The sequence below is a fragment of the Platichthys flesus genome, chromosome 9, assembly GCF_949316205.1.
Source record: "Platichthys flesus chromosome 9, fPlaFle2.1, whole genome shotgun sequence".
NCBI lineage: Eukaryota > Metazoa > Chordata > Actinopteri > Pleuronectiformes > Pleuronectidae > Platichthys > Platichthys flesus.
Window position 1 is genome coordinate 13,947,601 of NC_084953.1, and position 26,571 is coordinate 13,974,171.

The 26,571-nt window shown below is 40.3% G+C and overlaps 1 protein-coding gene across 1 annotated transcript in view; it reads left to right on the top strand.

Moving 5' to 3' along the window:
* The first annotated feature begins 2,214 nt into the window (after positions 1–2,214).
* Positions 2,215–26,571, top strand: part of agbl4 (AGBL carboxypeptidase 4) — a 279,201-nt gene continuing 254,844 nt past the window's right edge. The window contains exons 1-3 of the mRNA XM_062394806.1: positions 2,215–2,281; positions 3,329–3,454; positions 21,683–21,807. Coding sequence (XP_062250790.1) covers positions 2,236–2,281; positions 3,329–3,454; positions 21,683–21,807 — 297 coding nt within the window. The 5' untranslated portion in view covers positions 2,215–2,235. The remainder of the gene's footprint in view (positions 2,282–3,328; positions 3,455–21,682; positions 21,808–26,571) is intronic.

A 26,571-nucleotide genomic window follows, 5' to 3' on the forward strand; every position in this document is an offset into this window, starting at 1 on the left:
TCTGATCAAAGTGATTTAAAATAGAATATTACAACAATTACAGGTGAACAGGTTTATTGGACTGTAATAGGCATTTCCAGGGTTTGAATAAAAAAAAAAGCAGGAAGCAGCTTCAGTATATATGATCTAATGATATGGTTTCATCAACATCTGGTCTGTTTTTGGTAATGTAACTGGAGAGTCTGTGAATCTGAATCGGAGAGCTCTGTCAGAGACATGACATATCTTGGCTCAAGTTTATGACAAGTTCTCATAAATCTTTATTATGAATAAGTAGTCAGTGTGTTCTACCTACATGTCAATCACAACATTAAAACAGAAAACGTGATCTCTAATTGGGGTTTTCTCATTGTACTATGGTCGGATCAGATCTGACAATAAAATCATCATAATGCTTCTGAGACCACAATTTGTTCATATCATTGGGCTGGTATGTTCATGTACCTGGGCAAGCATAGTGTACTGCAGAGCAGTACATTGTACAACAAACAACAAAAAACGTACACAAGGACATATTGTGTGAGACCCAGAATAATAATGTAGAATAAAAGGGAGATATACAATGATAAAGCACTAAAGGATATAAATCTCTAAAAAAATAGGCAACAATGTTTCCTTGTTGAGTAGTGGGATGGCCACTAGGGTGAATGAGAGCTTGAGGCGGTTGGTCTTACACTTATAGGCTCTGTAGGTCTGTCTGAAGAAAATTCAGAGAACAGTATGTGTGACCGGTCATTAAGGATCCCGTGTGCCAGTCTGACCACAGAACAGTCTGAAGGGGAAGGATGGTCCTCTTTGCCCATCACCTTCATAGCCATTTTCATCATGTTCTCGATTTTTTAATTTTGACTGGACTGTTAGAGTGATGAACTTCTAAGCTGGAATTAAAAACCTGTGTTGACAGATCGCATGTGTGTCTGCAGAGAGGGGCATGCAGAAAGATGTGTGTCTGCAGAGATGCGCATTCGGACGGATGTGTGTCTGCAGAGATGTGAATGCAGACGGATGTGTATCTGCAGAGATGCGCATGGGGACAGATGTGTGTCTGCAGAGAGGGGCATGCGGACCGATTTGTGTCTGCAGCAGATACGTAGGCGGACAGATGTGTGTCTGCAGAGATACGCATGCGGACAGATGTGTGACTGCAGAGATGCGCATGCAGACAGATGTGTGCCTGCAGAGATGCGAATGCAGACGGATGTGTGACTGCAGAGATGTGAATGCAGACGGATGTGTGTATGCAAAGATGTGCATGTTGACAGATGTGTGACTGCAGAGATGTGAATGCAGACGGATGTGTGTATGCAAAGATGTGCATGTTGACAGATGTGTGTCTGCAGAGAGGGGCATGCGGACCGATTTGTGTCTGCAGCAGATACGTAGGCGGACAGATGTGTGTCTGCAGAGATGCGCATGCGGACAGATGTGTGACTGCAGAGATGCGCATGCAGACAGATGTGTGCCTGCAGAGATGCGAATGCAGACGGATGTGTGACTGCAGAGATGTGAATGCAGACGGATGTGTGTATGCAAAGATGTGCATGTTGACAGATGTGTGTCTGCAGATGTGCATGCGGACAGATGTGTGTCTGCAGAGATGTGAATGCAGACGGATGTGTGTCTGCAGAGATGTGCATGCGTACAGATGTGTGTCTGCAGAGATGTGCATGCGGACAGATGTGTGTCTGCAGAGATGTGAATGCAGACGGATGTGTGTCTGCAGAAATGCGAATGCAGACGGATGTGTGTCTGCAGAGATGCGAATGCAGACGGATGTGTGTCTGCAGAGATGTGAATGCAGACGGATGTGTGTCTGCAGATGTGCATGCGTACAGATGTGTGTCTGCAGAGATGTGAATGCAGACGGATGTGTGTCTGCAGAGATGTGAATGCAGACGGATGTGTGTCTGCGTGCATGCGGACGGATGTGTGTCTGCAGAGATGTGAATGCAGATGGATGTGTGTCTGCAGAGATGTGAATGCAGACGGATGTGTGTCTGCAGAGATGTGAATGCAGATGGATGTGTGTCTGCAGAGATGTGCATGCCGACAGATGTGTGTCTGCAGAGATGTGCATGCGGACAGATGTGTGTCTGCAGAGATGTGCATGCGGACAGATGTGTGTCTGCAGAGATGTGCATGCGGACAGATGTGTGTCTGCAGAGAGGCGCCTCTTCCTCCTCCTGCTCTGTTACCGGGGCAACGCGCAGAGAGCGTCGGCTGCTGTGTGGCAGAATGGAGAGGAAGATGGAGGAGAGCGCGGTTAGAGACGGCGACACTGGTGTGTAACAATGACCCCGCCTCGGCTTCCTCTGCGTGGTTACACAAGCAGAAGGAGGCGCGTGGTCCCTCGTAGCCTGGATAATAATACATGTGCATGCTTCGGGCTCCACGCGAGTCTGTGTTGACGCGAACGTGAGGTGTGCTAACCTAGCTAGCAGGTACAGGGATGTAAACAAGAGTCGGGTCACCAGCTTGTTTAGAGATAGCTCTGCTGTTACTTGCACTTTACATACCATGAAGGGTGTGCGCGTGTTGGAGCGCACGGGAGGACGTGAGGCGAAGAGCCGGCCTGTGTGTGTGTGAGGGGAGCCGCAGGGAGAGCAGGTGTAATGGCTGCTAGCTAGCTGGGTGACCCTAGCTCCTCCTGGGATGCTAATGAGCTAGCTGTCAGAACCTGGAGGTGTTCCGTGCTCACGTTTATTGGGCTGATATGAAAGCGACAAACCCGTGAACACTCAATAACTGACCTGTCTGTTAATACAAGGATTCAGTTATTACTCTGAGAACCTGTCTGTCTGATGAACTCTGTTGTGACTCAATGTTATTACTGTTCATGGTGTTTTTAAACAGAGGTAACCAGCCTACATTTTGATAGGTTATATTATGTTTTAGTATTATATTACAGACAAGTGTGCACATCTAAAGATCAATTGAAAATAAAAAAAAATAAAAAACATAACACAGTGAGGCAATTGTGTAAGCTTCAAACTGCAACTTGTGTTTCAAACAAAAAAATCAATCTTTGAATTTCGAAATGCTTTATTTAGATGGGTGCTCTAGTTTGCACTGAAAATTAACTCTTTTGTTCTCACATTTTCTAATGAGTGACAACTAACTTTTAAGTTACTATAAGTTAACTGTAAATAAATGCATTTGTAACCATGATTTGTTCAAACATGAGAACACATGGGTATTATATATTTTTATTTAAATTACTCAGGTCAGCTGTCCTCTACCTATTGGCAAAATGGAGAAAATGTATTTCTACACAATGTCTTGGAATAAATTGGGACTTAACTTTGTCATTCATACTGGACTTGCTCAGCAGGAAGTGAAGCCGGAGGAGAGGATGCCCTGGTGGGGAATGTGACCAAACTGACGGTCAGCCCACCAGGATACTCAGGAGCTCCACGAAAAGGACACCTGGTATTTGATGCTTGCTTTGAGAGCGGTGAGTAGTGAAACTAAAAAACAACACAACGCCCAAAAACAAGTCAGTGGTGGTAAGCCATGACAAACATGTTTTGATGCTGCTGTTTTCATTTTAGAGATGTCTCTTGAGTGGTGTGTGTTGTTTTCAGTTGTGGCTGCAAATAATTACAGGCTTCAGTATGTGGATTTTGTATCAGACCTCCTTCAACCTGCAGGAAAAATCCTTAAACCCATGACTGGGGAACCTTTTTCCTATCAAGGGTCATTTCAGTTTTTATAACAGCCTTCAGGGGGCATACTTAATAATTGAACACATATATCACAGTAACCTCTCTGGTGCGACGGCTGGATCTGCTTCTCCTGGGCAAAACATCTTCTGTCAGATGGCAGCGATGCTGATGCTGATGCTACTCGCAGCTTTTGGGTCAGTCAGTCTTGAGAGGAATCTTTGCAAGAGTCAGTTTGGAAAATAATTGCTCACAGCAGTGGGCCATCTTGAATCGAATTTTAAACATCAGTGCATGTCTGCACAGAATCGAAAAATCCTCGGGACGTAGTGCATACAGTTTGTAGAGCTTTCAGGCTTATTGCAGAAAAGTAATTCTAGATGAAATATTAATGAATTGCCTCGTGGAACTGATCAAACTGTCTCACGGGCCTCATACGACCCAGAGGCCTTGCATGCTTCATCCCTGCCTTAACCTGACTGTAAATGTCCTGCTGCATGTTCAAAAACGTGTAAATGAAAAATGATGATATTCACCAAAATGTCCTCAAAAGATAGTTTCTAAATTATTTAAGGCAAGTGTGGGCAACTGTTAAGCCGTGATACCAAATGAAAAACAGACCAAAGATAGTTGATACCTTCTCTGTTCCTTAAGTCAAATATATCACATATATCCTGGTACACTGTTTTTTTATTTTTATATCCTAACTGGATTTTATTGTTGTCAGCAGCTCTGGCCTTACGTTTCACCAAACAGCTCCACTGTGATCCAAATACAACAGTTCAAATCGTATTACAAGGAGAACAAATATATTTGACTGCCGGAAATAAATTCCAGCCATCGATTAGCATCATCTTATTTATCCAAACTTAACAGGCTGCATGTTCCAGCCCCTGATCTCTGTCGATTTTTTTGTGTGTATTTATATAGTGTGAGAATAAGAATGAAATCATTGGAGGAAGACCTTTAATAAACCAAAATGTTTAACTTTCACTTAACTTTAGGACTAAGGACTCCATTAACAGTTTTGATTAAAGACAGAAGCCACAGCTAATTTTCCACCATCACGACCATCATTACTACTAGTACTACTACTACTACCAATAATAAAAGTAAAGCAATATAACAATTACAGGTGAACAGTTAAAGCATGTTAACATGATCTTCAGTATGGTTTATTAGATTATTAACAGTTCCTAAGGGTTGAATAAAAATGGGGCAGCTCCAGTACAAACAAAGTTCTGTGTTTGGTCTTACCAGTTTATCAGGTCGTTTGTTATGTTCCCCTTTTTCCATACACACCCCTGCTTTTTCAAATGTATTTTGACAAACCACCTTTGATATCTCACTGATGGATTTTTGCTTTTTTGAGGCTCATCTATGAGTCTATGGATCTGAGAGCTCTGTCAGGAACAGCACTTACCTCTGCAACTAGTATAACTGTGACAAGTCAATATAAAGATTTATAGATGTGTACATAAAAGCATCTACCTGGGCATGTACTGGGTATAGTGATGGTCTTCTTTTACTGATGCTGCTAATACACATTTAATATAGATATTGACTTTTTATTGTTATTATGTGGATATACATATATTTGTACACAGAAAATATCCACATTATCACTTGCAATGTCATGTTTGTTGGTTAGTGGTGAGAAATATTTGAAATATACTTGAAAGCACAAACAACCTGATACCTTGTCAAGCTCTTTTGCAGGGACCTGGCTTAGAGTGAGATTAAGTTAATATTCCGCAGGGTCCTTTGTCAACAATCATTGTTTTCCAGCTTCTCTGACGGATGAATTGTGCGACAATGAAAAGTAAGCACTTTCTCAACCACTGACAAGGTCAGTTGGTTAGACCCTCACAGACACCCACTCAAGCGCAGAAGTAGTTGGAGTGAATCAGTGAGTCAGTCGGTCTCTGTGGGACTGAGGAGATTAGGTTAAAATGGCACTCAGATTTCATTTTTCCACAGACAAGAACATTTTGGTTCCTGCAGACGGACATGAGCTTTACATTCCTCCTATTTACTCTCTGATGTCTGGTCTTGGTGTCACTGACAATGTTATTCTTCCAAGTTTATTTTGACTTTCAATGTTGTCTCTAGGTTTGACTTTCACAGTGATATTCAGCTGTTCAGATGCAAATACGTTTTCTTAGTTGTTATGTGTCCTAGGCACTTGATATGAAGGGATATATAAAGAAATATGTAACCGTATCCACAGTTTCATACATAGCAACCAATAGACATGTGCAGGGGACAAGTGCATACATATCGAACCAGTGCAAATAGATCTAAACATGTTAGTTTATGAGGATTCTGCTGATAACAGGGTGGTGATACCCTCCTTTTTTCTTTTTATAAATTTGCCTTTTTCCCAGATGACATGGCCAGAGAGCCTCAGACATTGATTAATGTGTGCTGAGCTCCCATACTGAGATCAACTAACATACCAGTGTCTCTGGCTCCGGATACATCTCCTGAATGATTTATGGAATTGATATTAATGTCTTTCCAGTAACTGAACTACTAAAGTTAGAATATGGGATAAATTGATGTTTGCCAGCTAAAGTCAAATTGATACCCTGCTGCTGTTTCATTGAAGCATCACTGTTTGTCCTGGCCTTACTGCAAAGTGAGTCTTTATATTGGTTCATAATACTTCTTTCAGGATTTTGTCCTTTTGTACCAAGCAGTTGATATCCTGTCTCTGAATGGAACAGCCCGACCTGTCATACAAATATAAATATGAGCAGAGCAGAGCATCACATCACAAACTGCGGCCTATTGGATCTTTAATTTTTTGAAGTAATTTTTTCAGCAAAGAAAAATTACACTTACAGTATATTTTCATGCATTATTGATTTCTGTTAATTATGGGTTCTTATTTACTTTGTACTATTGAACCAAGCAATACTTTTTCCTCAATGTGAAATAAACATTACGGATGACTATAATACCTTTGTTTACTGATGTGTGTTGTGCCAGAGACATCAACTACACTTCGATCATGTGAAAGAAACTGGCTTTGTTTACTCACCTTATATAGATTGTGGATTTTGAATGAAGGCTATACATTACATTAAATTACATTAATTTACATTACATTATATACGAGGCTCATTATTGTAGCAGCCCCCATTCACCAAACAAATAACACAACTTAATAACGTTACCCTAGTTCACCCTGTTGACTATCGTGAATACCAGGATACGCGATATGTTTTGAATGATGTATATATAATCTTTAAAGACAGTAATATCTCTAAATTCACCTAAACAAGAACCTGCTGGCTTGTGTTTAACGTAGACTCAGTGCCCACATACACTTGATCAGACTGTATGCATACAAGTTAATCTGATGTCTGTGGTAAAAATGAAGGGGTGAACGTTGGAGTCTAGTGTTTAGGCTCCTGTATGTACTGTCATGTGTAATTGTCAAAGCCATTGAAATAGACTTTCATTGCCACCTAGATCTATTTTACTCTCCTAGAAAGAGACTAAACTTCAAGCAGATGTTCTCATTACATTACATTCTTAACATTTATACAGACATTAAACTCTGTATAGTTTTGTGCCTGCCTCCTTTTCTCTCCTGTGTTTGACAGTCCTCTGCATCCCATGTGCATTTTCATGAAGTACAGATTTTTATTTTGTTGCGTTATTGTAGCATAGAGTAAAATCTAATTGGTTTATTAAAATAGACACTTAGTTATGTAAACTGTTTGCCAAAGGTATAAAACCTAATTTACATTTAGATGAGGCTGAATTCACTTTGTTGTCAGCTCTATGCTGATCAAGTCAGTGATGGCCTACAGATTTACATACAGTATGTGTCTCAGCCAACAGGTCCTCTGACACAGAGTCATTCTAAAACATTGAAAGCCTTTTTGTTCTCAACAGGACACTCAAATGTAACCTGCAGTATGTTGATGACCTCGGAAATGCTGCATTTGGTACCGAGGGAAATAATCATTATGACTTTTTTCTTACCGCAGCGTTGTAAAAGAGTAGCATGTACATTTTTTACTTACTTTGAGATCATCTTTTCATGCTTCGTAGGACAATGAACAATAAATCATACTATAGAAGATTTTTTTTTGAATATGTCATCATTCAGTCTTGGCATATTGTTATTTATTTTGTCAGAAGGCAAAGATTCATGATGTGATGAGAGAAGCCTAATTGTTTTTTTTTTATTGAGACAAATCCAAATGACTTTCTTATCTTGTATTGTCACATTTGTTCTGTCACACACCCCAACTGTTGACATTTCCAGCTAAATTCCGAATTCTATTGTGAATACGTCCCCACAATGTTGCTGACTAAACAAAAGGATGCCACTGACAGTGTGCACATATTGTTTTTTACTGCACCTCTGGACCGTTCACCAGATGTAATTAAGAACTCATTGATTAGTCAGAGTGCTGTCTGCTGACAATGACTTGCATGGTCAAAGAAATTCCTCGGGGGTGACAAGTGTTTAATGGGGTCCATTGATAAGCACAACTCATAGACTCATCTGGCTTTACAATCAATTCACTCAATACAATCCAACTTATGTGGCCGACTGGAGAACAGATATGCACCTACAGCTATTTCTGTGACCCAAATAGTCAAGCCCTCTCTAGAGTTTGAGTTTTAAATATGTTTGTACTTTATTAACCTCACTTGTCTTTTTTAAACCGAGATAGTAACACATTAAAGAAGCATGGGGAAAATACGGTCCAGAAGTGTTTCAACATTTACCGTTTTGTTTTTCAGGTTCTGATCTTGAGCGGATGACATTTGAATTGAAATAATGGATATTACATTTGAGAACCAAGTTCTTACTTTGATTTGAATTTGTTTACATCAGTGTAGACAGAACTGTGCGGGAAATACAGCAGAAAGTGCACAAATTGCAGGGTTTCAAAAGTAATTGCACTTTTGCCTCCTAAATAATCCTCGGGCTACTTTGTCTCGGTTCAACATTGGTTCGTGCACAAAAAGAACTGAGTTTATTGGACGTTAAGAGTTGACATTTTGATTGAGGTGGAGTTGTCTGTCAATATGAGGAGTAAAGAGGTGACCTTGCAAGTGAAGGAGATAATGATGAGCCTCAAAAAGATAAAATCCATCAGTGAGATATCAAAGCTGTTTTTTTCAAAATCGACATAAGGTACATTTTTAAAAGGCAGGGGTGTGTATGGACAAAATGGAACATAGCAAACAACCTTATAGACTGGTGATCACAGGTCTTGTGGAGAATAAGACAACATCCTTTGTGACTGCACACGAAGTCAAGAATTCTCTCTGGAGGCATTTCCTTGTTGTTAATGAAGAGACAACATGCTGACCATAACCATAACTTATGATGGAGATTTAGCATAAGCATCAGACTCAAAACTCCAAAAACTGAAAGTCCAAGTTGGAGTGTGTAAAAACAAATAATTTCTTAGTTCTGGAACAAAGTTATATGGACTGAGGAGACAAAAATCAACCTCTGTTTAATAAATGTAAAGAGGAATAAGGTTTATGGCCCAAAGCCAACACATCATCTGTTAAACATGGCAGACAGTCTGATATGACTTGGGCATGTATGGCTGCCAACAGAAAAAGGCTCCACTGGCATTGAGGATTTGACTGCAGATGGAAGCAACAATACTATAAGTCTGCTAATCCCTTGTCATATGTAAAATGAATGTAATCAACGACAAAAAAAGGTGTAACCGTCCAAATGCAGCCTGGACTGTATATACATTGAAAAGATATTGTGCTCAGTTCACTTGATGGCAAAAGATCTACACAAACAATATTCAAAAAGTATTTTCTAACCTACTTGTGCCAACATCACTATTAAGTTAGAAAAATAACTGCTTGCTACTGGCCAGATGATTATTTTCTACGTGAAAGTCAAAAGTGGAGCAATGTGTTTACCCTTTATGACCCTGCGATTAAGGTTTCCACCTTTTCTATTATATACACTATGGAATATCTCAAGCACATCATGGACTTAGGTATTAAATCACACCAGTAACGATAACCGATGACGATGTGGTTTTAAGATTGGACCAAAACAAAAAGGCTGTCAGGAGATAAGTAATGAGGATACATGTGGAAGAAAATATTGCCACTGTTCCACTGCTGATTAGGATTTTTATTGTGTTTTCCTCCTTTTTCTTTTAATTTAGTTTTTCCTTCCCTCTAACACTGAGCAGTGTATTTAATCTGTCAGGCCATATCTTCTCCCAGACGTCAGGTTGCAGTTGCACAGATCCTCTAAAGAACGACTGATTAGATTCATACTCAAACGAAAATTGACAGAGCAAAGACCGAAAGATAGAAACCGAGATCGAGAGAGAGATGGTCGAGTAGAGGGAAAGAAGTAAGGAAGTACAGAGAAGAACAATATTACAAACAGTGCGGCACGATGGGTAGTGGCTGGCTGGTGGCCTGGTGATGGTGGAGGAAGGAAAAAAACAGTCAATGTTGTCAGAAGATATTTATACGCGCCAGAGTTCCCCATGAATCAGGATAGTTAAGTTTCCATTGATTAGAGGGAAATGTTTTTACAATCAAGCCAGATGCGAGGAGTGGCTTGGAGAGGCCTGAGCTTGCCGCAGTATTTCGCTCTGGGCCTAGCCCCGCCTCCCTCTCTGATGAAACAACGCATGAAGGGAGAAAGACCAAGCATTAAAAAATATATATTTTGTCATTGTCACGTTTTCTTTTAAATGAACATAATTGAAAAATGTCCTGATAATAATTTCCTCAAACATGTAGATGCCACTGCATTGTGCAGACTTGGCGCCTTTGGTTGTTGAGTTTTTGACTTTTACTGTATTCTCTGTATAGCTCACTGACCTTAGGTTGCTCGAGCTCTTATGGACTTTCCAAAATAAGATCCATTCGTCTGAGTGGGAGGGAGCACTCCTGACATCTGATGTATTGAGAGGCACTCCCAGTCTCTCTGTCTCTCTTACATGTCCTTGGCAGCGGTGAAGCTTCACTGCTCAAATCACTAAATGGCCTCTCCAGTTTTCCCTTTTAGCGGTTTTCTCCCCTCTCTCTTTCTTTAAAGTCAGTAGCAGAGTATGGAGATAAATTTGAGTTGTCTGGGGACTGTTGGCAAGACCATTGCTTTTGATTTATACTATTTGTTGGCCATTTGTATCCATAAGAGATTAGTCTTTATTATTATTGTGTTTTTTATTATCATCACAGTCTATCTTTGGCTTTACCGAGGCATATTTTGTCAGGTTTATTTCCCTTTCCGTGCCAGTGGCCTCTGTGTTATATGGGCTTGACCCTATGGGAAGCTTTCCATGGGTGATGCAAGACTCAAAAGTGTCTTTAAAAACTCAGTTATTGAATGAATGATTAATTTATTTCCCAGAAGCATGTTCTTTTGTTGTTCTCTCACTTATTCATTTGCATGAATTTGACTCCAAGGTTGGTCAATATATCTGCCTCTGTCACATGGCTTCAGAGGGGCTGAGGGAGTGTTCTGCCATGGGATGTGAGATGTGGTATTAGTAGAGCAAATGAAACCTGTCTGACATTCAGCCTGTTGCATAAGGTCCTGTGTAATCACTGAGTGAACACATTGGCTCAGTTGCACTGGTTGAAGATGCTTCCTCTGCCAGAGTAGTACAAAGACCCTTGGTGCTTTCTAAGTTTGTCGTTGATGGCTCTGATATGAGCTTCACACAGAAAGCCCAGCAAGCACATTTTCTTCTCAAAATGTCACCAATTGTAGATGCAGCAAAATAGTGAGTAACGAAAGGATTTGATTATCAACTGTATACACAATGTGGCTGTGCGATCTGGAAAGGTTTATCTTTGTTGTTGTTTTTAAAGTCCAGCTTTAGGGTATTTTGTCTTCTAAATGTACTTTGGTACATCACTGTTAATTGGCTCTGGGCCTGCCTCTAGCATTGTGATACAAGTGTGTCATAAGTGAAACTTACTGCAGCCAGATTTCTGCATTGCACAAGTGGGGCTTGCACACAAGGCTCCAGTGATTTATCCAGTAATTCATTCCCAAGCAATTTCTGACACCATAAACACAGTTTCAGAGCAGACGTCTCATTTTTCATCCCAGGCAAGACGGTACAGTTTGTGAAAATGGCGAGGATTTGTAATGCTTTACCATTCCGGGTTTTTCAAGCTGCATGTGTTTATTCTGCTGATTTATTTAGCAAACCTCTCTCTGAGATTAGCTCCATTGATGTGCCAGGATTTGTTTGATAACACAAATTCATGTACAGAATGTGCTTATACAGTGGAGGGTGAAATACTGACAGGGGCAGAATTTTGATGGAATACATTTTTGGTCTGAAGCCAGGCAGCTATCTCGTAGGTCTACTGCTCAAAGTAAACAGTATTGAAATGCACTCGGGGGCAAACACTGTTATCAGGATTTATTTCAGTAGACATTTTCAAACAGCTCGTAGTAGTGAAGATGTTGGATTGAGCTCTTGTTTTCAGAGAGACAGAATTAATATCTATTCAAATTTTTCAAGATGTCTGTTTTACTCTTACTATATTTATTTGTCTATCATATTTATTATCTTAAGCAACTATGTGCTCATCTATTGTTGCACTTCAATATTTTAGTATAAAAGAAAAGGCAGCAAAATTCATATATAATCTCTAATCACTGCATTTCATAAAAGACATTTTAAAGAGATAAGAAGAGTAACCTGCAACTGAAATCAGTCTGCGAGCGATGCTATGATATAGTTAAAAAGGACTCAGATTCTGATAGATTGTTATCAGGCTTGTTTCAACATTAAATAATTGCAATAGAAATATTTTCTTGAAAAACTGCCTAAGATATAAACCCTTACAGGAGAATGGATTTTAGGGTAACCCAACCACGACTTTAGCAGAGCATGTGATTACAGTTCCAATAATAGATTTTTGGTGCAGTGCATTAATTGTAAACACAACATTACATAATATAACTTGATTAAATTGGTAAGGCACATATGTCTGCATAGAGTTGTTTATTCATGCATCAAACAGACACAAAACATCATAAGCATGAATTTGGATTCATATTTCTGCAAATACACACCTGATGTTGTGTTTACAAATTTACTCTCTTTTTTGCTCTGATTTGGTTTCCATCATCTCCTGAGAATAACGTACTTTTGGCTGCTTAATGCTCCACTGCCTTCAACAGCTGGTCACTAAGTCAAATAACTCACCTTTACTGATTGCTTTATTGATTCTTGGGATTGTATCCAATTGCTTTAGTTCTTGATTATACTGACCAGTTCTGTTTTTATGCTTCCGCACCGGAAGCGTTTAGTTTTTGGGCTTTTCTGTTCATCACATTGTTGTGAACGCAATATCTCAAAAATACATTGAGGAAATTCCTTGAAATTTGGTACAAATATTCAGTTGGACTCAAGGATGAACTGACTTGTTGTTGGTGGTCAAAGGTCAAGGTCACTGTGACCTTACAAATCATAATATATATGCCCTGTGAATGCAGTATCCCCGGATCTTGGATTGAATTTTGGTAGCCAAAGATTGAAAGCAGGGCTTTGGCCACTTGAGTCTGATATCTCAAGACTGCTTGAGTGAATTTCTTTGACTTTTGAAAGATGGAGTGATTTCAGTGGTCAAAGGTTGCAGTGACCTTATATGAATCTGACCAAAAACTTTGTAGAAATTTGTTCACGTAATCTGCACTTATTGACAGAGGCATTTGAACGCAATGCGGTTATTCTAGTTTTAATGACTGTCACCACAATGCCTTGTATAAATGTTTAGATTTTTCTTTCTAAATTAAGTCATTTCGGTTCAATCTGCAACATCAACTGAGCATCATCTGCTACCTCCTGCAGTGAGAAAGAAGAACCGTCCCCGAAAGCTCCCTGCACTTTTCTTCTCTGATGAATTATGTCTAAATTGAATTACCAAATTATGTCTCTTAATCTCCCATATCCGATTATATAAAAAGGGATTAGCTTGTCATAGAATTGATGGGGTTTTACGGTGTATTCTAGAAAAGTACATATATATATATATGTATAAGAAACTGCTTGATCTTTTCCCAGCCTATTGAATGGCAATCAGCACTGCTTTTTCCTGCTCTTTAATTTTTTTCTTTCTGAAAAGCTGGTATTGCATTGACAGTAGCAGCATTTAGTTTAATTCTTTAGATTCAAAAGCTGTTTCTCAATGAGAAATTTCCTGTGCATTGCTCCTGACTGAAACAAAAGAAACACCCTGAGGTTTACAGATATCCTCTCCCCTGACTTGTTCAACTCCTGGATTCACTCTTGCACCTTCACCTTTCAGCCCATTAAATATGGACCAATCTGATTAGCAGAGACTGTACCGGATTGGTCAGCCAAATAAATACAGGAAAATAACCACTAGCAAAGTAAATTACAAGAGACATTCTGGACATTAGAGATGGAAATCAAGTGTTCTGGGTCCAAGCAGTGGCTGTTACTCAGAACAAATACAGCCAACTCCAGGTCAAGAGCCATTTACTGCCATGCTGGATTAACTGGATTGTTCCTTATTTGAGAAAACTCAGTCCACTTTGGGGTGATTTGTTTGCTCTTAACTGCCAGGCATAGTGGCTGAAGAGAAAAACTGTCTTGGTTTGAAGAAAATATTTTATTATGGTCTCCTTCTCCGGCATACTCAGTGAACGACATTTTCAGTACTTCCTTGTATTTTTTTTTTCATGCTGACCTATTGGTTATTGGCCAATGATTTCTTGCCTCCCTTGTTTCTCTTCTTTTCTTGCATCGGCTCCCTGTGTTCCTGAACTCATTACAGAGCAATCAGCCTCAGGCATTGAAGTGTGCACCCAGAGGGAGCAATAACTGTAAATAAAGACTACTGCAGGCTCTCCGATAACATGTTACCAAGATGATAACAGCCCTTCTTAGCAGGCCTGTTGACCTTCCCCCTTGCCTTAGGCTTGCCAAGGACTCCTCAGCTCCCTACACTTTTATCTCCAAACTCTCCTCGACCACTGGAGCTGCTGGAAAGATTACTTCTGAGGAAGAGAAGGATGGACTTACACCTAGCGAATATAGAAGAGGAGAAGAGAGAAGAAATGGGGAGAGTGTTTGGACAGGAGGACACAAAACGAGACAACAACAACCCAGGCCTGACCTGGGTTGTTGTCCCTGTGCCAGTGGCGCCACCTCTTCTGTCTCTCCTCAGTCTTTGTAGAGCTCAACATAATTAACTTGTTAAAAGATAGCATGAAATTGGAACAGACTTGTATTTACTCAGTGGCCACCAACACAGAATACACCAAAAGCAAAAGATAAATAGAGCGAGAGAGGTGGAGTGACAGGCAGATGGGCAGACAGACAGAGAGGTGATGGAGAGAGGATGAGAAGCGAGGGATTGTAGTGCCCTGACTCTGATCCAAACATCATCTAACTGGCAAACCCAGAGTTTTAAAGCTTGAGAAACAGATGAAAGTGAAGATTGCAATTCCTCATGGTTTACTCCCCAATACTAATGCAGAGTGTCTGACAGAAGCATGTCCAGAGCTGTGGGGCTAAAGCACTGTCTGGATGAGATTGATAATACAATTAAGCCTGTCCCAGTATGAATGCATCACTATGACCCATTACTACACCAACCGCTTCAGATGGAGAATACCAGTCTAGCTCTAGGGCCTTTTGGAAGGAAAAAATACAATTATAAAAGGCTAGCTGGGAAATGTGTTCTCTTTAGAATGTGCAGGCAGGCCTGTACATCATCAGATATGTGCAGGCTGCCTGCATATCTCCCTGCTGTCCTCGGGCCCAGCTTTCTTCATCTATATTGACACGAGGAGCTCACTGAAGCATAGATGGACTAATAACAATATGATTTTTCCCTTATTGTCCCCTCTTATTGTCTGCTCTTATTCTGATGTTGTTGTGTATTCCGATTAGTTTCACAACACTTTCCAAGTAGTGTTTACAAATACACAATCAACTATTGTGTGAATGGCTGTGTAGGACATCAGACAAGGCAGTTTTAAATATTAGTTTAAATGAAAAAAAAATGTGTTATCAGACAATCTTGTGGGCAGTCGACTGTCCAGTCAGGTCCATTTGGTTTTCAAACACAAAATGTTCTCAATTAAGTTGGAGGCAGACATTTAAAAGATCATTTATCAGTCGCACAGTAAACTTGCTGTTAGTTGCTGTGGTTTTTTTCTGTGAACCCTTATCCTTATGATAAGAGATAAAAAAGATAATGTGATGCTTCAGGTGATCAACCTGGACCGTGTTTTTGCTCCAGTTTATAATATACATCTCCTTTCTGTTTTGTCTCTGATAAACATTAGCTCAGGCTCTTCCGAGACTTTGTCAGCCACTCTCTGTCAAAGCATGTCCCCAAGTAGCTGAAGTGTCTCCACACAGGACATCTTGCTGCCGTGTTTATCCACAGAAGCCCTTTGTGCTTCTTGACATGTAACTTTTGAGCTGTTGCGTGTTGCAACTGGAGAAAGTTTCCTTTTGGGAAGAGTTTTTCTCCTCTCCAGCTAACTGACTTTGGATACCATAGTAATGGCATGTGGGGTTTGTGTGCTTCATTAACCAACCCTATTGTGACTATGGAAATGGCTTGTCTATCTTATTAATGGAATATCAAAGTTTCATATTTTCACGTATTGAGAGGTTACCATTATATCAACCATAATGAAAGAGAATATTTTCATCTCAGTCTCTACATGAAACCAAAGGAGGACTATTTTCTCCAACCATAAAATATTCCTGTAAAAAAGGCCGGAAAAATCTGAGCCAGTCCTTTAACCATTGAACAGGTAGACTTCAGTTTAGTGCACCTTTTAGGTAGTTAGTTAGATTGTAGAAACTTGGAGGTGACCTGTTTAATCTTGCCTGCAGATGAAGTGATAAGGCATCAGGGGAGAAGGCAGGCTTTAAGAAGTCATGAAGCAGGAGATTGATGTTTCCTTGGTGACAACTTGCCTTAAGACAAAAGGGAGAGAGAGAGACGGTAAGAAAAAAAAAAAAACAGACGTTTAGCTGCAGGTCTAAACTGAGACCCCTTGACTATGGCTGCTGCTTTTGGCTGGAATCAATTCTATCTTTATCAGTCGCCCTTTTCTGTGTCCAGGAATCCTCCATGCACCGCAGAGCAGCCGGGGGGGAAACTGATGTGTTTTCCAATAATGAAATGGAACACAGCAAAAAATAACTTTAAAAAGGTGGCTGGCTGGTCTCCCTCAGCAGTACAGCACTCTTTTAATCTCTTGTCTAGTGTCTAAACACAGTTGTGGCCTTGCCTATGCCCCTCAAAGGGAATTGAATGTACTATCTTGTGTGGGTGCACATGTATGCGTGGACTGAGGGGAATTGGATGCGGTTAATCTTTAAAGTTTGGTATTTTCTTGCTCAAATTGTAATATCCAGAGATAATTCGGTCAGTGTTTACTGCATGTCAATATATTAGCCCAATCAGACGGAGCCCTGCTTCCCTAGATGATAAATTAATGATATTCAGATCATTGACAGGTTTTTTCTCTCATTTAAACATTTTTGGAAGAAGAGAATAAGAGGAGACTACGGAGAAAAGAGAATTTGAAAAAGATTTCAGATCTCCATCAGCCTCCTAATTTCTACTGTGGAATCTTCTAGTGATCACTTGAGCAGTTGATTATATAAAATAATTGTGAAGCTTATTTATGATAGCAGAACATGAGGGGAAAGTAACTGGGAACACACACTCACAGTGCTGCTCTCTCTCTGTGTGTCTGTGTGTGTGTGTGTGTATGTGTGTGTGTGTGTGTGTGTGTGTGTGTGTGTGTGTGTGTGTGTGCGTCTCTGACCCGCTATAGTTTAAAAGTTGATAATAACGTAATCATCACATGATGATTTTATTTTATTAATAACTGAACTCTTTCTTCAGAGAAGCACGTGATTCACCGGCTGCTTGTTCGCCCTTCCGCTCCTTTCTCTCCCTCGCGATGTAAACTCAGACTGAGTAAAAACCACAGTATTTATAAGACAATGCATGGAGCTGTAGGAGATGGCGGAGCGCTCGGTTTTGGTTTAACGCTGCCTGCACAGCACACAGCGAGGAATAGTAAATTACTGACGGAGCCGCTAAAGACTGTAAAAAAAAAAACTCGGTTCATGGCTCCCTGGGTGTCTGCGACAGACTTGGTGGTGCTTACTGTAAGAAACACAAATTCTTAATCCAAACACATTTAATGTTATTAATCCATCGATCCATCCATTATCAGTACAATTTGAGGGTCATGGCGGGCTGAATGGAGCCAGTGTCAGCTGACAAGGGGCAAGATGTATATTACACGCTAGAAAGGTTGCTAGCGTATGGGCCGACATACAACTAATGATGCTCACATTCCCATTTACTGTCAATTTAGAATCTCAAACTTACCCTAAATCCCAATCAGCACGTCTTTGTACCTCGGGTGGAAGGAGCCAGAGAAACCAAGTTCCTTCATGCTGACAGTGCCAACCACTGCACCCTCTCCCCAATGCCATACATATTATGGAGAATTTATGGGATCAAACTTGTGTGTAAAAAATATACAAGACTGAGGAGACAAGACCCCACACGTCAGCCGTGGAGAAAGCACAGTAACCGCAGTCTGTTTCGTTTTGAAACAACTGCCTATTAGCATTCTAATGGCTGGCTGTGTGAGTGAGTTCCACCTCAGGCTCAAGGCAGACAGGCCTGCTGCTGCTGTTCGATGATCCATCTGCATGGCAGAAACCATCCATCCAGTGGATAGCTACAGGCTGCAGACCGGCCCTTTGTGTGGGCTGAGCACTGTGACTGCTCCCTCTTGTACCTCCGTAATGGGATTACATTAGCCAGGTTCTTCTGCTCCCTCTCCAGCTCTTTCTTTCCCTCTCTCATGCGCACACAATACAACACACACATACACACACTGGGATGTGTGAATGGCTGACTGTCCACTTGGCCATCGCATGTTTGCACCTACTTTACTTGCCTATGAGCCTGTGTGTTGACGCAGGTTATACAGCATTTTCCTGTGACATTTTTGTTTTCAGGAGATTGATATTTAATTTTTCAGTCTTCTCTCATTATATTTTCCCTATTTGTTTTCATTATTGTGTGAGAGACGGAAGCAGCTGAAGAATCAGAGAGAGACAGACAAGGAGAGCTGCGGAGGGTTCGTTCGGGGTTTTCCTCAAGGAGACGCTGTCATGTGTAAAATCTTGTTCAGAACCAGCAATTGTGTTTTGTTGGGCTGCACCGGCAGGGCTAAGCTGTTCATTGAAAAGCAATTTGTTAATGTCTTAAACGCTGCACTAGTTTTCCCTCAAGGTCAAAGATTGATATTCAACATAACCTGCCAAGACACCACTGAAGAAGACTACGGAGAAAGATGATACTCAAGAGATGTAAAGGACTAGATATTTAGTCTTTTTTCCTCTTTCACATCTTCTCTCAGTCTGTAGTTCATTAACTTCACTTACACTAATACAGTCTCTGTCTCTTAAGATGACTTCTTGACAAATGCGGTGTACTGTTTATCGCTTTTCCACATCATACTCAATAAACCATCTTTTTGCTTTGTCTAGTTTAACCCAAAATCTTTCAGGGGTTGCTTCCGAAAAATCAGTTAGATGTTTGTTAAATCGTAAATGATATAAGATTGATTAAAAAGGGTCAAGCCACCGGCCTACCAAAATGTTTGAATCTGGAGCTAGCCACCATAAAATTAAAACGGGAATCAATGGTGTGTCATATCACTGCTACTCCACAGACTGAACATGTAATTCGAACCTTGGGGCTGCAGCCATCTCTCACGTCAGGCCTTCCAGCATCGGGCTCAATAACCCAGCCGCCCATGGCTGCTGTCTGTTGCCCCCCCATGCTAGAGTATTCACAAGCAGGAGCCGACAGATATTAGTCTGGTTTATAACTTTATCTCCACTGTTGGAGTTTTGCCAAGAATTTCGTGGCATAATTGTATGGAGCCGTTTGTTAATTTGAGTTGTTCTTCAGTACAGGTTATTGTTTGTTAGTCGTTATTCTTTGAATAAGTCGTACTCTGCAGCTATTGTGAGTTTTTTTTATACTTATTGAGATGTTCTGTAAAATGTTTCCATAAGAAATTAATTCATTTATGATACATTTTATGATTTTTATTTTGAATTATAGATATATCTGACAGTAGTTCAAGCCCCCACATCTGAAAGGGTGGGAGTACTCTCATGAGTATAGTTTAACATTTTTTTCAACTTAAATCTTAAAAAAAGTAATGACCCTCAAAAAGTGGCTGTGCTTATATTATTGAAAAGCATTATTAACACTGATAGGAGTGCTGACTTTTGAAGGCTCTTATGAACTTGGTCTAATAGGCTGCATTTGGCAGTGTCAGCTCTGTGAATAGCTGTGATGTTGGTATGAGAGATGATTGTTTTGATGACACATCTGTCTGGAACAGGTGCTGCTCTGCTGTCAATCTCCTCTCTTTGTCAGTGCTCGCGAGCTGCAGCTGGGTCTGGTTCAGCCCTCCGCCTGCTCTCGCCTTTATCTGCTGTAAATGGTTCAGAATTCCATTGCCAGTCTGCCAAAAGAGCTAGTCCACGCATGGCTGCCTGCTTCTTAACTAGTCAGCCACTGTGATAGACAAACAAGAGCTGGATGATAACTTGGTATTATCATTTATCTTCATTGTCTCTGTAAAATCATGGCGAGCCCATGTGTCAGAGCTACACTGTTGTCATAGCAAAATGAAGATCATAGTTCTCATAAACTATATTGTTGGAAAATCATATTCTTGTCATGCTGTTGCCTCAATAGGTCTAATATAACATACAAAATAATTTTGTTTATAAAAAATCCCCCAAAATTTAGGTTAGGGTTAGGGTTAGGGTTCTTTCTTACTGAGTGTGAATTTATATTGAATGCTGTGTTTCAAATAAATAAAAAAAAAACATTTTGAATATACCACTTTAAATATGAAATTCAAAATCCAAATACTGTTGTTGTTTGCTGCAGTCCTCTATAAACTAATGATTGCACCTCTGTGGATAGCTTCAGTGGAGGAAAGTGTGTGTGTGTGTGTGTCTGTGTGTGTGCGCCTGTGTTACAAGCTCAGTAGTGGATTAGCTCTGTCCGATGGCAGAAGGAGAGGGATCTACTTTGACAGTGTGGTAGTTAGCCCATCTGTCTATAATCAGCTGTGTTGTGTGTATGTGTGTGTGTGTTCGTGCTGCTGCCTTGTCACTACCTGGCACCAGGTGGTCAACAGTACCCTTATGTAAAGTTGTGAGGGACTTTGAGCCTATTGGTATGCCCTGATTTCCAGTGACTTTAACTCTTGAACAGTTGCTGGTCTTATACAGCTTCTTAGTTCAGCTTTTAAAATGTCAGCGTCGACCGCTCTCCTGCTTTGGGTGAAGTGTCCATATAACAAGAAGGAGAACTCGTTCTTATCTCACTCTCCTCCATCTCGTTGCTTTGACTCTGACAATCATTAATTTGCACATGCGCCACAGGAATGTCGTTCACATATGTGTCAACATATGAATCAGAAGGTACAGACACAGCCTATATTTAGAATGCTTGTCATGTAATAATCTACTAGCCAGTCATCTTATAGACAGCTTTGAGAATTGGAAGCGGGGAAATAGTTCCCATTGGATTAATTATACTTCCACTGATCATCTGGATCTTTTTGCATCGTATATAGTGTGTCAGTTATGGATGGCTGGAACAGCCCTGTCTGTTGTCTTTCTGCTCCTCATCTCTGTGTGTCGTTTGGGTTTGAGAGACTTACCAATGTAGAAACATGTGCAGCAACAAACATGGATAAAACAGGAGGCAATGCACCATTATTAGACAGCTGACTGTGACATATTGATTTAACACTCTGTCTTAGGAAGCAGATCCTCAATTTGAAGTAAGGTCATGTTGTGTTATCCCACTGTTTTAATTGGACGCCTGTTTGTAATGTTTTGAATCATCTAACTACTCAGCTCTTTGTAATACTAATGTAAGCTGTCTTGCTGCCTTTGCAGGAAACCTTGGCCGTGTTGACTACATCAGTGAATTCGAGTTTGACCTCTTCATCCGGCCCGACACCTGCAACCCCCGCTTCAGAGTCTGGTTCAACTTCACAGTGGAGAATGTCCGTGAGACACAGGTCAGAATGCTTTGGTCCTATAGTATATAGTGCTACCATTAATCATAGACAAGGGCTCTGCTCCCAATTCCATTGTATAACACACAAAGACTCTGGTTTGAAGCAGCAATAAGAGGAAAACTATCAAGTTTGGTGTTTTCTTCTATCAGTTCTGACAAAGTGAATAAACTCCAAAGCCCCTGCCTACTCCCGCTGGTGAGATCTAACTGATGTACAGGGTTCTGTTTACAAATGAATAAATATGAACAAATAAATAAAACATACCAACAATATTATTTATATTATTAATAAGACTTTATCAACATCCTACATATATAATTGTACATCCTTAAATATAATATGTTGTTGAATAAAAATTGATTAAATTATAAATATAGATGAATAATTTGATATTCTGTTGGTTAAGTACAGTACTGCAAGGACAACAGCTTCTGCTGCCTTTATAAGCGTACTACTATAGTATTTTCTTTATAAAAGTCAAGTTTGATTTTCATCTCTTTAGCAGGAGAAAGTTGCAGAACCATCTCTTGGTGTGATTCCTGTGCTTCCCTCTTAATATTAGGTGGGAAGTGGGGATGACGTGGTTATCGGTTTCACAGAATACTGAGCAGTAAAATTCTCAACTGTTAGTTGTAATGTTTCAATCTTTAATGACTGTAGTCACCATGGTGATATGGTTGATCCTGTCCAGCATCAACCAAAGTTAGGAAGTCTCCAAGACACAGGCTTAGCATGCAAACGTGCCTTGTGTGTTGTAAAAACATGTTGGAAGAGCTGGCAGTGTTAGAACTTTAAGATAAAGTGAGCTGTAAAGTCTGCTAAAGTCGGAAGTTAGCTTGTAGTGATATTATATTGTACTTTATTAATTTTTTAACATTGGTTTTGAACATTTTCAGCACATAGTAACAATACTGCAATAGTACCAATAACTGTGATAATTTGGGTCTTGAATCCACTATGCTGTTGAATTTCAAAAAGACTATGTTTTTAAGGTTACTTTTATTCGTGACACGGTGTCATTATATCAGAAATCCCAACTAGTAATCATAGATTGTTTTAACTAGCCGCAACCAACCTTGTGTCACAATATACACTCGCCATGTGAGATGTTAAAAACATTTTCTTTCTCCTCTTTTGTGTCCTCAAACATTGCGGTGCGACATTGACAGATCATATATAAACACTATCAACTGATTAGATTGGCTGAGAACTGAGGCTGTCCTCTATTTTCTACCTCACGTCTTGTCACAGTCTCCAAGCTTGACTCTGCCACTAGCAAGCTCTGAGCTCTGCGATTGGTTGAGAGAGGCGCTCACGTGCCACAGAGATACACTGCATGTGGGTACAGTGAGTGCGGCTTCAGGGGGATGGAGGATGGTGCTACCATTTAAATATATCATTGCAGAATGAGAGGAAGGTACGAATGAAATCAATGGGTTTCAAGTTTGTTTATGTTTGCTTTCTAATTTCTGTGCATACAAGCTTGTCAGGCTTAGATATGAAGCAAACAAAAAATGAGAGACAAAATGTAGAGGGAGACAAATATAAATACAGTGAAGAGAGGTAGATAGACGGAGGAAAGAGATTGACAAAGATGAGAGCGATAACAAAAACAAATAGCGATCCATAGAGAAAATGAAGAAAGATGAATTCACAGCATGCTGTTACTGCTGTCTTCCTGTAGAGTGTCCAGCCCAGTCTATCTGAGGCTATCAGGCCTATCAGCCCATCTCCCTGCAGTGCTGTAGTCAGCACTAATCACATTTTATGGCTCTGAGATGAATGGGAGGCCTCGGCTTGGAGCCGGATCGATCCCAGAGCCAGATAGTCCAGCACCAACAGCCTGCAGCCTGGGCCAACAGGATATTTGCTGTTGTGGCAAAATGACAGAGAAAGTGTGAGGGAGAGAGACGGGGGAGAAAGTGACTGGGGAGTGGAATACAACACTGTAAACGACAAAAGAATGATAAATATCAGCTATATGAACAAACTATGTACAGTGCCACATGCGAGAGCCAGCCCACAGGTGACAAAAACCAGTGAAAACCCATTCCCATCGCACACTTCCATGCACTCTCTCCATAGGACAGCTCACAAGCTTCTGTTTCTTATCAGTCCAATTTCCTTCTTCAAAGAGACCTTGTGTGAATTTAATCTACTCCAGTAAAAGGTGTTGTGGTTAAGTGCTGCCTGTGCATTTCGCCAATGTGTGTGTGTGTGTTTGTGTGTATACAGACACTGTGATTACATTGTGTCTTTGTGCCCATGACCATCAGAATCCACATACATCTTGAATTTATATATTATGGTTGTATTATTGTTCTGGTATGACAAAAAAAATGTAAACAGAGAAATTAACCAAAGAATAATAGCATGAGTAAATAAACCAGCTATGTGGGGAGAGGCTGTGCTACAACGATATCAGTGGGTTCCAGGGAAGAACTGGGCTGTTGGAGTGTTTCATCCAGCTAAGCCTTGCTAACTCTCAGCCTGAGCCAGGGGAATGGGGAACAGTAAAAGCCTGTGATATTGGAAGTGAGATGGCCATTTTGAAGGAATGTAAGCTGGTGAAACAGATTTGGTCTGCCTCAATCAGCTTAGCAGCTTTGTGGAAATTGGCTTCACCGTAGAACTGGTTATGATGGATGGCTGGATGGATGAATGTCTCTGTTTTGTATATTTCTTTTTTTTTTTGACACACTCACTTACTTCAAAAGCCCAATTCTGGTTTCGTTGGCTGCCATGACCAGGACCATGTGACGCTATTTCAGCTTTGCTGTGTTTTGCTTTTTTTGCACAAGACCATTTCTGTTTTTTGTTCAAAGATCTTTACCAAATACTTGAACAGAAATCTCATCCTGTTTGCCTGAGCCATACTTTGTTATTAATTTTAGCACACAGGCAAGCAAAATTTGCCTGATAACATGCTAGACGTCAATGGTGAACATGGTAAATGTGTTATCATGTTGACTTTAGCAATTGTCGGGTACACAGATAACATCATACAGCCACGCTTACATTATCCTTAAAATGCAGTGTAGCTAGTGCTATATTCTCCAAATATTTCAAATGTGTGCAAGATTGCTACCTTGTTTGAGAGAGAGAGCAATTCAGAGAGAGCATCCGACGACATCTGAACTTTACTTTAGACGTCGGACTAGGAAAAAGTGTCACTTATGTGTAGCACATGAAAAATCGTTGAAATGCTGAAAAACTGTCAGGCAAGCGCTGTACGGCCACTCTCACCTACTAACATGGGCACTGAAAGGAGAACCAAGATCCACACGGGCCTCAAACGTTTGCAAATTGGAACCCTGAAGGCCTCTGGTTTATCGCCTCTTTGGCATAAATGGTTTAATTGATTGTAGAGCTTATGCTTGAATATATACAGTGCATTTAATTAATGCAAAGATTTCAAAGACTAATTATTTTGTCTTCATTTCTATCGGTAATTTTAACTTAATTTATCAGTACAGTAAACCACTGATAACAGGATGAAACCAGATATAGCAGAGATGAACATGAGTTATTTCTTTCTAGAGATCTGATGTATGTATGTATACAAGTATTTGACTGTAAGCTTCAGTTGTATTCATGAGTACATTTTTCATCGACGTTGCTACTAGCGAGACATACATTTTTTTATGTTGCCCACTTGTTTTCGTGGTCGTACAAAGATGGTGGTAAACCTGAAATCTACAAATTGTTGATGTTTGGCCACTTAGTCAGCATTCATGTGCAAACCTGCATTTTGTGCTACGCCATGTACTTTAGAGCAGAGGGCCCGGGCTGTCGAAAAATCTCATTCACTTTCATTAATAATTCAAGAGCTCAGTATCATGGGACCTTTAAAAAAGTTTTAAAATGTGTCTTATGTCCAAACTGGGTGAATTGCAAATGGACATGTAAGTTCCAAATGCCACTATTTCTTTTCATCTTCTGCCTACGTTATGAGCAGAAACCAGTGGATGGGTTGATATGATACCCCATTGGGTAAGTTGATATGCCATTCCATCCTGCTGTAGGGATGTGCTCGATGTCAGGCTCCGTGAAGGGCACGGCTGTGAGCTATTATCGTAGAGGCCTTCAGGGAGCCATTCACAGAAGACAGGCAGTAAAACCTTGCGCAGAGTGCCTTCAACTCTTCCAACTACTACAGGGGTGATTTGTAACCCTCACTTGTCCAGTGCAAGCACAGTACAGGGTGGTTATTCTCCATAATCAGGAAAGAGAACAAACTGCAGCAGAATAGGCCATGTGTCAACTCGATTCCCGAAAGAGCCATCGTCGATTCACTCTTTCAGACGATGCTCACCCTTTTAGATTCATCATCAGTGATGTTATGCAATTTGTCGTAGAGAGATGAGGTGGATGGCACGTTAAGTTAAATATTAAACAGGATGTTAAAACTATCACAGAGACGTTATGGATCATGTCTTAATGACACTAATCAAGGGGTTCTACTTTTATACAGCTATTGTCTTTTCATAGACTCTGATAAGCAATGTATTTGTGGGCTGCAGCCAGGTGTATAAATTATTACCATATTACAAGAGTCACATATCACATACTGTAATGACTGATTGGGTTTAAAATGCCTGCAAACATCCTCTAAATGGTGTAATTATCTGACTGTGTTTTCTTATCAGTTGGAAAAGGATACACCATTAATATTCTGATGTCTTGTGTGACAGCAGAGACAAAGAATCCTGAAAAGGATAATGACAGCGGGGAGGATCGGGGTAATAGATGTGGTGCACAATA